The sequence below is a fragment of the Physeter macrocephalus genome, chromosome 3 (assembly GCF_002837175.3).
Source record: "Physeter macrocephalus isolate SW-GA chromosome 3, ASM283717v5, whole genome shotgun sequence".
Classification (NCBI taxonomy): Eukaryota; Metazoa; Chordata; class Mammalia; order Artiodactyla; family Physeteridae; genus Physeter; species Physeter macrocephalus.
In genome coordinates, this window is record NC_041216.1 from 27,928,832 (window position 1) to 27,942,289 (window position 13,458).

The 13,458-nt window shown below is 47.7% G+C and overlaps 1 protein-coding gene across 1 annotated transcript; it reads right to left on the reverse strand.

Annotated features, from left to right (window-relative positions):
* Positions 1-2,371: 2,371 nt before the first annotated feature.
* Positions 2,372-8,954, reverse strand: RPL22 (ribosomal protein L22). Its single transcript, XM_007121331.4, has 4 exons — positions 8,871-8,954; positions 7,004-7,108; positions 4,933-5,057; positions 2,372-2,573 (listed from the first exon to the last, which is right to left on the reverse strand). The coding sequence occupies exons 1-4, from the start codon at positions 8,880-8,882 to the stop codon at positions 2,429-2,431; spliced, it is 387 nt and encodes a 128-aa protein (XP_007121393.2). The 5' UTR covers positions 8,883-8,954; the 3' UTR covers positions 2,372-2,428.
* Between the last annotated feature and the right edge of the window lie 4,504 nt (positions 8,955-13,458).

Sequence of the window (13,458 nt, forward strand, 5' to 3'; positions counted from 1 at the left end):
TTTCCCCCCATCTGTGACACCAAGGTTTCCTAACACCTCTGTGCTAGGCACCACTTACCAGCCAGCACTGGTCTATTTCACCACGTGGCTCATCCCGAAATGCTAGGAGGATGACGCTATTCAGAAAAGCACAACTTCACCACTGAAAAAGCCACAGAAGGGGGTAGTGGGGGCTTTTGAAAAGAAAACAACAAAATTAAACCTCAGATGAGAGATGGTGTTGAGCCAGCCAAGGGTGAAGCCGTGCTGGATTTGGAGTCAGCTGAGGACAAGGCTGCACCAAGTTCCTATTTCACTATCCTTATGCACTTAAATCTCAGCTTGAAAAGCTCCAAGACCCAGTCTCTTCCTGTGCCTTGATCAGGCAGGTGAAATGGGTCTAAACTGTGGCTCGGGCACAGCTGGGATAATGGGTGCCATGTAATTCAAGTTCACATCACGTATCCATCAGAAAAAGTCATGTGTTTGCAAAGTTATCCTCCGGCTCTGGGTCTGAAGAAATTCTACGTGGAGAGTTCGGTTGTAAGTCAACTCCAGAACCTGAAGCACCGCGGCATAACTAGGGTGAAGAAAGTGGGAATAAAAGACACATGTTCTTCTCAAACTTAATGGAGTCCAAGGTCATTGTTGGTACAGCAATTCATCAGTGAGGACAAACAACCAATTTATTGTTGCTAAACAGATTAACATGCCAATCCTTTAAAAAAAAAAAAGGCTTGTACAATAATAGTAGCCATGCGTTAGCCACTTTAATATAAAATGTGATCAAAAGTCAAAATACAAGAGTTCAAAAGGCATAGAAAAACCAAGAAGTTTCCATTTTATTACAAGTTTTAAATCCTGGGAATAGTTTTGTAAAAGAAACAACTTATATGCTAATTTCAGCCCAGGGCTAATTTTTTTACAACCAAACTAAGAATTACTACAAAGGAACATCAATGCAACAAACAAGTAAAATTTGCAAACCCAAGTCACAAACTTGCTAACAAAGTTAATAATCATGGTAATGGACTGCACCAAAGAGCAACTGATGCCTCAGTTAAATTTGAAAGAAACACTGCCTTCTCTAGGGCAGAGAAACATGCAAACAATTCTGCTTCAAGAAATTTGCATAGAAATAGAAAATGCTAGAGCCTTTACCACAAATGAAATTACAAAGCCTCAATATGTTAAATTCAACCCAAGGAGCACCAAATGTTAAATTGGAGCCAAGGTATGACTCAAAACATTTAATTTCCAGCTATGCAACTAGCAAGATCACAAGAATTTCAGGTGCGGAAAGGCACCCTAGGCAAGCTCTTGAAAGACATGAATTTGATACAATGTAATCTTAAAACAATGCAGGCATTCCTATAAAATTTAAATTTTAGAGGGCACCATAAGGCATCAGGGTCTCTTCTCACTCTTGATATTCTGCCAGCAACAATCACATCTTTATGATCTCATTAATGACCTTTCACAGATCTCTAGCCTCTCTACACATACAGCAGAACCCCTAATATCGTGGGAAGCCCTTTCAGTTTGGCCCTGCTTAATGTGTTTGTAGAATGACTTTTAAGCCCAGTCGTGGCCTAAATGCTGTGAACGGGGCTACTCCCTGGGCATCTCAACACTTCTCTTCACCCTGAGCTGTCTCCCAGGCCCCTCTCGTTCACACCTGCCCCCGTGGTAAGACTCCAGAACTCTGGGATTCTGATCCTGACCCCCGGGAACCTCACCGACACCCACCTTTGGAAGCTCCACTATCCCTCACCTCCAGCTCCCCCTGGTGGGGTTCAAAGTGACAGTTTGGTGCAAAGACTTGTAGAAACAATGATTATTTACAAATTCGTATTTTGTAGACCTTTCCTTAATTGAACACCCGCGACTTTTTTACAGTCGCTCTCCAGACCCTTTCCCGAGGTGTAGTAGAATATGCGAGGCAAAAGGACCACGTTTTATTTCTACAGGAAGAAAAAGGATTAACATACATAGTAACTGTGTGCGTCGAGTAATCTGTAATCAGAAAATGAAAAGACAAATGCCCCAAAAGCCTGCATTTTACCAACACTGCCACTTTCCCCAAAAAAGAACCTCAGAACCAAGTCACTGGATCTGCTTTCAGTGGATCAGGAGTTCCCACATTTGCATTCCTCAGTCTTTGAGCAAAGTACCAGATGAAAGTGACCCACCCCTTTTTGTGTAAAATAGTGACTGACTCACACCTCCGCGGCCCTCATCCACCTGTTCCATGTCAAACAGTAGTCAGTTCCCTTGAAGGAGACTTACCCATTTTGGTATTTCTACCAAAAGAATTGAAATTTTCAAGCAGAAAAAATGTTTAATTACAAGCTGTTCAATCCACACTGCAGAGATACAAGGAAAGCCACCATTTTGTTTCCTAAATTTTATTTAAGAATTCATACAAAATACTCCAGATAACTGAGTTTCAATCCTCATCTTCCTCCTCTTCTTCATCTTGATTAATCTGGAAGTAACGTAATTCGTAACTTTCTTTGCTGTTAGCAACTACGCGTAACCAATCACGGAGATTATTCTTCTTCAAATATTTTTTGGTGAGATATTTCAAATACCTGCAGAGAAAGAACACTTCAGAACCGCACCAGGTACAAGGCCTTCTCTTACATTCTGAAACACTAACTTTTATCAAACCCCCTCCTGCATTCAAAGTTATTACAATTCAAGGTGTTTTCCCATGGTTCAAAAATGGCAAAAATAGGCAAATATTACACCCAGCCAACGCTCTAACGAGAATAAACATCAATCACATTTCATTTAACCTGGACATAAAAATGAGAACAGATTTAGATGGGACTGCTGTCCATGAAACAATAGCCCTCACCTATAAAATGGTTTTTAGCGACCACCAGGGAAAGAGACCAAGGTAGTAATTTGGCACAATTAAGCACACAATCTCAGTACCTTTTATTGAGAAACCGCTGGATTTCCAATGTGCTCCAAGTACTTCACCTCACTGACTGAAACCTGCCAGTGAGGTTGCTGGGTTACTGGGACCGGGGCTGAGGGCCGTGTGACACACACACACTCACTCCCTCCCTCCCTCCCGCTGCGTGACGCTCATCCCCCAATGCTCCCCGGGGCTGAGGGCCGTGTGACACACACACACACACACACACACACACACACACACACTCACTCCCTCCCTCCTGCTGCGTGACGCTCATCCCCCAATGCTCCCCGCCCCCCACCGCAACCGCCCCGACTGCGACTGTGCAGTGAGAGTACTTGGCCTCTAGTCCATCCACCCAGCAGGTGCCTCGGCCTGAGCGAGCTCAGCAGCCAACCTGCACAGCGCTGTCAGCAAACTGTGTTCACCTAAAGGCAGCGACGCCTCTTGTGCTCAAAAGAAAGCCTGCAATCTTGTTTCTTCTCTCAGCTGTCTGCTTATGAGGCCCTGAGGTTTATCTATTCTGGCATCTTCCCAAAGCCATAAAGAGGAATGCCCAGCAAACCCACCACTGGGCAAATTAACCTTTCCAGACCTCAGATTCGCCCTCTGTAAAATAGGACTCATGATACTTCACATCTCTTCAGACTGGTACAAGGACTAAATGAGATGCATGGGCAAACTGTGGCACTTTAGCCAGGACCCAAATATTAACAAACCAACAAACTCAACACCTCCAAGAAATGAACACTGTTCAACTGTCTTACTTACGCCAACAAAGCAATCTTCACAAAGATGTGAAGATCTCAGTTCAATTCTACCCACTTTTCCCTACATAAAAATAAATCAGTTTGTTAGTTTCATCTGAAAAGTATTCTTTTTCCATTTATTATTTCTACTATATTGTATTCAGGTGAGGTGGTTAATTCAAAAGTTTAGGTGGTTTGAGTATTTTCCTAATAGAATGTTGGGGGAAGCTAGGTTAAAAGCGCTTCCCTGAGAGCTCTGCAGAAGCCCAGTGGGGTGGGTGTTAAGCACACCCTGGAGGCCCTCCAGTTGCCCCATCTCTCACTCTATCAAACTGCCTTCTGCACAAATGAAATAACGCAGTCAGGCAGAACAGGAGTAGTTCACTTAGCTTTAAAGTCATCTCTTGACTGTTTTAGTTAAAAATGGAAGCAAAGGGGAATTCCCTGGCGGTCCGGTGGTTAGGACTCGGTGCTTTCACTGCCAAAGGTGCTGGTTCAATCCCTGGTCAGGGAACTAAGATCCCGCAAGCCGCACAGCACGGCCAACAAATATTAACTGATTAATTAATTCAACCCTATTCTTTACATAAACAGATAAAAGCAAAGGCTTAACTATAACCAACTTGTCCTAACACTTCAAACTTCCCACTGTTTGATTCAGTTTGATTAAACTCTCCTAAGAATTATACGCCAGGCTCTGGGCTAGGAGCCAGGTATAAACACGTCCAAGTCCTTAGTGACTTGCAAGGTGTTTTTAACCTCGTTCTCAAAACAAAAGACATAAACATAGCAGGGCACGTGAACTGATGCCTCCAACTTTAAAAAATCGGCCCACAGGAATTAACAGAGTGGCTTCAGTCTAAACTGAGATTTCAGATCCCTCACCTAATTACAGTAGCATTTACAGGGGGAAAAAAAAAACCAAAAAAACCATAAAATTAAAAACGAAAGCTCTTCAACGTCATCTAGAGGCAAAGGAAGCAATACCTTCACTTTTAAGAACACAGTCTAAGCAAGTCCGAGCATCTTTACTGCTTGAAATACTTTAGCCTGTGAAAAACAAAACTGTAAAAAACTACTAAGAGTTGAATACTTTTAACTACCATAACATTCATCCATTCATTCACCACCCCGTTACACTGGACACTGCTCCAGAGGTTAACAGAGGTAACCACAGAGCAGATTACTCAAGGTGGAGTAACATTCCTGGCCAAGGTGGGGGTGGGAATCTTAGTGCTAGGATGCAGGCAAGAAATGCTCATCTCTTTCCCATACCTTTTGGAAAAAGGCACCTCGGAAGTTACAGTGATCTTGCTTTTGCTTCTTTCGATTGTTACAACACCTCCTCCGAGATTCCCAGCTTTTCCATTCACTTTGATTCTTTCCTGAAGAAACTGCTCCTGTAGAAATCATCAAATTGACCAGTTCACCCATCTCATTTTCTTTATACTCCTAACTCTAAGCAAATAGTTCATTAAATGTCCAATCTTAAAAAAAAAGGAAAAGAAAAAAAAATCTTTGGCAAAGGATCTGAAATCTAGCAACAGCAATTAGAAGATGGTACTATTCAACTGTTTACACATGTAACTGAAAACATCCTAGCAAGAACATACGTGACTGCTCCCACACATGGTCAACGAGCCTCCACGCCATGGAAGGCTCTGACTCCTGGGTCACAGGAAATAGTCAGGAAACCCAGGCCCAAACTTACAAGATCCAGGCAACCAAAGTGACAAGCAACTTCTGGACCTAAGACATATGAAGCACTGTCCTCTGTGTGGTAAGAGAAAATGGGTCTTCAATCCAGCAGAACAACAAAAACATACGGTGACCAAAACGATTACAGACCTGCTGAGGGGCCACGGGCATCACCACCCAACAGCAGAAGGGACAGTGGCCTAGGAGCCCAGAGATGGACTCTGGGCAAACCCCGTGGAAGCCCGGGCTGGTCATTCACTTCCATGAGTTTCAGGAGTCTCTGACCAAAACGGAGGACTCTTTTGGTTTTCTTGCTATTGCAGAGATATGAAGTCCCGTCACCTCCCAATTCCTACAGCCCTCTATTTAAAAACTCCAATACACAATATGTTAACTGGCGACCTGGGGCGGGGGGGGGGGGTGCGGGAATGATTAGGTCAGAAATCCTGACCTTTGCATCTCAGACTCATAAATGACTCGTGTTGGGGGGGGGTGTGTGTGTGCGGGAATGATTAGGTCAGAAATCCTGACCTTTGCATCTCAGACTCATAAATGACTCGTGTTTTCTATCCTCAGGAGGCGTCTAGAAGGAAGACAGTCACATACACAGGTGAGTACAGAGGGAGGAAGGGAGAAGGGAATGTCAGAACAGGGCCATCCCAGACACAAACTGGAAGAAGCCACAAGTTATGAGGGACAAGAGGCCACGGAGAAAAGCAAGAAGTCACTGGCTGGAGAAGGAACTAAGGAGTCAAGTAAAGGACTTCTTGCAGGACAGGGCAGGACACAAAAGGCATCTACAAGAGGGCAGTGAACTACAGGTTACCCGAATTCCACACTTTGTAAGTAGTGGCTGTAAACCAAACTTTTAATTTTTTTCTTTGAAAATTATTCTTGTTGTAATATTTATCTTGCAATAGTTGACCTTCTGGAGACTAAAGAGAAAATGTCAATGTAGGGTTCTGCACAATATGTCTGAATTCCCCCAAGCTTGGCTATTGGAGAGGAAAACAGTAAAATGCCAAAACCAAGTGCAGAGTCAAAAATGTGGCAATGAGGTTAATTTTTCTAGACTTATGTGAAATAGAGGGGATATTGGGGAATGGGGCCAACATGTGGGTAAAAAATCAATACAGAGCAAGGCCTGAACAAGCTGCAATTACAAATCAGCAAGCAGGATATTTTCACATAAACACTGAAGCTCTGACGCTTAATAAAACAGAAAACTCAAGGAGATGCTGCCATCTGTCCAAGGCCCCGGAGCCAAGCATCAGGCCCAGGCCACAGGCACCCCCTTGGCCCTGAGGGTCAGGGCCCACAGTTTACACTTAAACACACCCAAGTGCAAAGGTTTGCCTGTTTCCTAGTAAATTTTAAGTAAAATCATTTTTGGAAACTGAAGGAGAAGATGATGGGGCAGTTCTCTGGCACTGACGTGCTAGAGTGCATCTCCTTTACTCCTCACAACTGCTACACAGGAAAGCAAGGATTAGAAACAGAACTAGACAAAGGTCCAGCCAGGGTCAAACAGCAGAGCCAGAACAGCAGAGTAGCCAGGGCCAGCCAGCAAACATGCTCCAGGAGGTCTTCTCAGCAACAACTCAAAGGGTTCACTACTGCCCAGGGTGGCATCAAGGGTGTAACTTACAAAATTGGCCGCATCCATGATTCCATCTTCTACAGGATGGGTACAGTCAAGAGTAAACTTCAGGACTTGCTTCTTTTTTTTGCCCCCCTTCACCACAAGCTTTTTCTAAGAAAAGTATACAAATGATAACAGAGATGAAGGCATAACCAGTCCCCCCCCCAAAAAAAAAACTCAACAATAGCAAAACTACTAGAATCGTAAAAGTACACACAAATGCAAAAACCATGAAACTGTGTTCCCCTGCAAAGGCGCCAAGAGTGGAGGCCGGATAACACTCAAGATGCTGCTCTACAAACCTGAGGTCATGCCCTCTTGAAGAGGAAATCATTCTAGCACTCCTGACCCATGTACACTTTCCAGCCTCCCCAGTTTCTATGAGCATGAAGGTCTGTTAGCTTATGAACTACAATGAAATGAACATTTCCTCTTACTTACCCTAAAATTTCCAAAATAAAGTTAAAGAAATACTCATTCGTTTTCTTCAAGGATTAAAACACAGGCATGCACATGCCTTGCGGACCCAACAAATTCGTGTCCTAACTTTCCAGACTCGGGTCCTGATCCAGTTTAGCCGTTTTCCCTCCGTCCTGTCTCATCTACCTTCTCAGAACAGCGACCAGAACCACACATCCTAGCAGCCCACCTAACCCCAGTGGGACAAGGGTAAAGCTAAAACTTAGGTTCTAATTATAACATTAGTGGCGACAATTTCTGGCCTTTTGACTGATTTAATCTAGCACTTTCAAACCACTAGTTCAACTACAAGGTCCCAGCCTCTTCACTCTCAGAAAAAAACCTTATATGATTCTTCTCCGTCTACAAGTGTAACACCGTAAGAAGAGCATTCGGACAACCTACTTACCCGCACTTGCACTTGAAAAAGCCTTTCAGAATCTAAAAAGACCTTTCCAAGAACCCATCTTACCTATCTTCATGTCTCAAAAAACTTCACCTAAAACCTGTATTAACTGGGTCAATTTTTCAAACATTTAGCTTTCAACAAGTTACTTTTCCCCCCCCGCAACATGTCTTCCTAGTAACAATCAAAAGGGCAGCTTTAAAAATCTAGCCCCAGAAATATACACTCAGCAAATAAAAGACCTGCCGGCAATGGTCTCCACACCTCCCACCTTGGTTTTAAACCAAAAGCATACAAATGCCTAGAAGCCTTACAAGCCCACCCAGGCAGAAAAATGGAGAGGAGCCGAAAATGTTGACAAGGGCGTCCCAGCAAACGAGGAGGGTAGGAAAACTTCCTCCCAGTAACCTGGAAGGAGAACGATCTGCAGCCAGAGTGACATGAGGGCGCCGCGCGAGGGCCCGGTCCCAGCCTGGCTGAGAGAGAATGAACTGGGCCCTCACCCGACCTAAAAGGGGCTGTAGAGCTGCACCCTGAAGATCTAACTTCCTCCGCAGACGCGAAAGCCTCCTCTAACCCGCGCCTCCCTCTGAAAACAGGCCGGCCAGGCCACCTTCCGTGGACCTTTCCACTGATCACCGAGGGCGCCGCGTCCCCTCCTTCCCCGCCTTCCGCCCAGGTAACGAGGCCCAGGCCTCGGCTGCCTCACGCCGGCCGAGCTCCAAGGGCCGCTGACCGACCCAGGCTGCAGTCTCAGGCCCCCAGCTCCCCGCTGGCCGCGGCCGCCGAGAGACCCGGGTCTGCCCCTCACGCCTCGGGCCGCGGCCTCATCCTCCGCCCACAACGTGCGGGGCCTGGCGGCCGCCTCAGCCTACTCCGGCCGGCCTGCTAGCCCGGCTCCGGCAGGATGCTGCAGAGAGCTGTGCACCGCGAGCCAGGCAGGGGCCGGGCCGGCGAGGCCCACGTGCCTCTCCCCAGAGCCGAGGCCTCACACGGAGCCATACTAACCACGGGCGCCATCGCCGCAGCGGAGGCAGAAAAGGAGTTGGGTGAACTACGCAGACGCAAAGAGCACGCAGCGCGCAGAGCACGCAGGGCTCAGGCCGTACCAATCGCTCTGCCACGCCCCACGGTCGCCACCATCTCGCCGTTCTGTACGCTCGGGGAGCGATTTCTTTTGCCTGAATGCAAAACCTGTCCTCTCACCCGTCCGGAGGCTTGTAGGGGGAGGGAGGCCGGGTGGCCTGTCCCACTGCGAAGGATCGGAGCGGGGAGCCATACTAGACTAGCCCAAAGAGAAATAAAGGGCTTCGCTCTACTTTTGAAAGTCTGAGAAAGAAAAAAATATAAGGAAATTCAATAAACCATAAATTACCAGCTACTGGGATGGGAGTCGAACTCACTAACTTGGGGAGGTGAGGCCTAATTTGGGGTCCTAATGCCCGAGAGCCCTTGGCTTCTTCCTACTTAGAGCGCCCAGCCTGGAAGCTGGTGCCGGGCGTGGGGTGGGGGGGGAGGGGGGGATGTGTCCCTACGCTAGCCCTCTTTGCTGCAGTCGGGTACACTCTCCACCGCTTCAAGTTCCAGCCGCCCACACTCCGATCATCACCTCCTAGCCGGCGCTCCCCAAACTGGCATATAGACAGGAATCACCTGGGAATCCCGTAAAAATGCAGATTCCAATTCAATGGGTTTCAGTGGCCTGAGATTCTGCATTACTCAAAGCTCCCAGGAGACGCTGCTGCTGCCGGTCCAGAGACCAAAGTTGAGTGAGTGGCAAAGGTCTTCATTCCCAGACCTACAGTCCATGGACTGGACCACTTTCACCCACTCTCCCCCCGTCGTGTCCTTACCAGTTACAATCACTCACTTGCACACACCCTCCAGTCCCTGTGTGCCCTGTACTCACCTAGCAGAAGCCCAATCCTGGCTCACAGTGGTGGGGGAGGAAACTCCCCATTCTGTCTGGTCTAGGTTTACCCTCAGGCCTACTCTGCCAGTTGATCAAGTTCCAAACCCACCCTGCTGTTCTTTTTTTTTTTTTTTTTTTTTTTTTTTTTTAATAAATGTACTTATTTCATTTATTTATATTTGCGTTGGGTCTTTGTTGCTGCACGCGGGCTTTCTCTAGTTGCGGCAAGCAGGGGCTACTCTTCGTTGCGGTGCACAGACTTCTCATTGCGGTGGCTTCTCGTTGCAGAGCACGGGCTCTAGGCACACGGGCTTCAGTAGTTGTGGCACGCGGGCTCAGTCGCTGTGGCTCGCGGTCTACGTAGTTGTGGCTCGCAGGCTCTAGAGCTCAGGCTCAGTAGTTGTGGCACGCGGGCTTAGTTGCTCTTCGGCATGTGGGATCTTCCCGAACCACGGCTTGAACCCGTGTCCCATGCATTGGCAGGAAGATTCCTCACCAGTGCACCACCAAGGAAGCCCCCACCCTGCTGTTCTTGACTGCAAACCACGTTTCTGCTTTGGCACACGGGCTTCAGTAGTTGTGGCACGCGGGCTCAGTAGCTGTGGCTCGCGGTCTACGTAGTTGTGGCTCGCAGGCTCTAGAGCTCAGGCTCAGTAGTTGTGGCGCGCGGGCTTAGTTGCTCTTCGGCATGTGGGATCTTCCCGGACCACGGCTTGAACCCGTGTCCCATGCATTGGCAGGAAGATTCCTCACCAGTGCACCACCAAGGAAGCCCCCACCCTGCTGTTCTTGACTGCAAACCACGTTTCTGCTTTGCCACCTGCAACCTGGTCAGGTTCTTTCAACGGGGGCCTAGAGGGGAGACCGCAGGCTGGAGAAAGAAGAGACTTCTCCCTGTTTGCTTCCTACTTGTTCCTGTTCTGTTGGTGTCACCTACTCCTGCTTCTTCATCCTGGTAGCAACAGTTGGAACATTCCAGAAACAGCAGTTGAATACGGTTTGCAGTTATTCCAACGCTTGTAGAACCAGCCTCATTTTCTTCTCCCCAGAAACCCCAGCCCCAGCTGAGCAGCACCCCCTTCCTCAGGTACCAGCTTCCTGGGCCCTGTTCTTTAAGTGTCTCCATTTTAATAAGACCACCCTAGGAGTGGTAGCCACTTCCTGCAGTTACTACTGATCTTTTTTTTAAAAAAATATTTATTTATTTTGGCTGCGCCAGGTCTTAGTTGAGGCACACGGGCTCATAGTTGCGGCATGCAGTCTTCTTAGTTGCAGCATGTGGACTTCTTAGTTGCGGCATGCATGTGGGATCTACTTCCCCAATCAGGGATTGAACCCAGGCCCTCTGCATTGGGAGTGCAGAGTCAAGTCTTGGGACCTAGTTAACAATCCTTAGTTTGCTTCCTCCCGAGTGACATCTCTCCTAACTCTGAGCAAGCCTAGGGGCTGCCTAACAATCTTCTAAGTGATTGTTTTCACACCTCTGGTCAGAATGCCACCTCCTCGCCCCAAAACCTCCCTCTCAGCTGATGACTTCCATTGCTCTTTTTTTGAAAACATAGAAGCAATCCAAAGAGAGTTTTCAGACACACCTGCCTCCACATCTACCCATCCAGCAACAGCTTTACTCAACTCTGCCTTTCCTCCTGTTACTGCAGAAGAAGCATCCTTGCCCCCATCTGAGGTCAACCCAACACTAGGGCATTCATCTGGCATACTTCCGCCTACTTGAGGACGTCACTCCAACAGTGCTTGCCCCCCACCCCGTGAAATCATCAATGTATCCTTTCTTCTGGATTTTTTTCCATCAGCACTCAACCATTCTTTAACATCTCCCACCCTGGGACTTACTTGGTAGCGCAGTGGTTAAGAATCCGCCTGCCAATGCAGGGCACACGGGTTCGATCCCTGGTCCAGGAAGATCCCACATGCCGCAGAGCAACAAAGCCCATGGGCCACAACTACTGAGCCTGCGCTCTAGAGACCGCAAGCCACAGCTACTGAGCCCGCGAGCCACAACTACTGAGCCTGTGTGCTGCAAGTACTGAAGCCCACACCCCTAGAGCCCGTGCTCCACAACAAGAGAAGCCACCGCAATGAGAAGCCCGCGCACCGCAACAAAGAGTAGCCCCCGCTCGCTGCAACTAGAGAAAGCCCGCGCGCAGCAACGAAGACCCAACGCAGCCAAAAATTTAAAAGTAAAACAAAATAAAGATAAAATCCCCCATCTTAAAACAGAAAAAGCAATCTCTCAACCCCCAACATTCCTGGTCACTTACCACCCCTTTTGTCTCCTCTCTACTATGGACTAAATGTTTGTGTCCCCCCCATATTCATAGTTGAAACCTTAGTCTCCAAAGTGATGGTATTTGGAGGTGAGTCCTTTGGGAAGTAATTAGATTTATTAGCAATCGTGAGGGTGGGGTTCCATGATGGGACTGGTGCCTTTCTAAGGGAAAGAAGACACATGAGATCTCTGTTGCCACGTGAGCCACAGGGAGAAAGCAGCAGACAACAAGCCAGGAAGAAGGCCCTCCCCAGGAGCCAGAGCTGTTTGCACCTGCTCTTAGGCTTCCAGCCTCCAGAACTGTGAGAAATTTCTGTTGTTTAAGCCGTCCTGTGATATTGTTGTTACAGCAGCCTGAACTAAGACAATCTCTTTAACCAATTTTTTTTTATGAAGCTCGAAGCTTCTTTTTTTTTTTTTTAATGGAAATGCATTTCTTTTATTTATTTATTTATTTTACTTTACTTTTGGCTGTGTTGGGTCTTCGTTTCTGTGCGAGGGCTTTCTCTAGTTGTGGCAAGCGGGGGCCACTCTTCATCGCGGTGCGCGGGCCTCTCACTGTCGCGGCTTCTCTTGTTGCACCTGCTCTTAGGCTTCCAGCCTCCAGAACTGTGAGAAATTTCTGTTGTTTAAGCCGTCCTGTGATATTTTTGTTACAGCAGCCTGAACTAAGACAATCTCTTTACCCAATTTTTTTTTATGAAGCTCGAAGCTTCTTTTTTTTTTTTAATGGAAATGCATTTCTTTTATTTATTTATTTATTTTACTTTACTTTTGGCTGTGTTGGGTCTTCGTTTCTGTGCGAGGGCTTTCTCTAGTTGTGGCAAGCCGGGGCCACTCTTCATCGCGGTGCGCGGGCCTCTCACTGTCGCGGCTTCTCTTGTTGCGGAGCACAGGCTCCAGACGGGCAGGGTCAGTAGTTGTGGCTCACGGGCCTAGTTCCTCCGCGGCATGTGGGATCCTCCCAGACCAGGGCTCGAACCTGTGTGCCCTGCATTAGCAGGCAGATTCTCAACCACTGCGCCACCAGGGAAGCCCTCTTTAACCAATTTTCTTGGAAGTTTCCTCTGTGTGCTGTCTGCAATTTCTCTCCTCCCATTTCCTGTTGAACCCACTCTGGTGAGGCTTTTGCCCCCCGCCTCCCCAGCCACTAGGACAGCTCTCATCAAGGTCACTGGTGATGTCCCCCTGCTAAGCACTGGGGTCGGGTCCTGGTCCTCCTCTTCCTGCTTCTGTTAGCATCGGACACCACAGGTCACTCCCTCCTCCTTGCTGACCCTTCTCCCCTGGGCCCCCAGGACCTCAGGCTCTCCTGGTTCTCCTCCCCCCTCACTGGCTGCTCCTTCTCCGTGTCCTTGCTTCTCCCTCCTCCTCCCCGGACTTGAAGAGCCACAGGG

Bases quoted from the DNA above. Each gene is read 5' to 3' on its own strand.
- RPL22 (XM_007121331.4), bottom strand. The intron at 5,058-7,003 runs GTAAGTTACACC...TGATTTCTACAG, and splicing joins TCATGGATGCGGCCAATTTT to GAGCAGTTTCTTCAGGAAAG. The intron at 2,574-4,932 runs GTATGGGAAAGA...CTTTCTCTGCAG, and splicing joins GAGGTGCCTTTTTCCAAAAG to GTATTTGAAATATCTCACCA.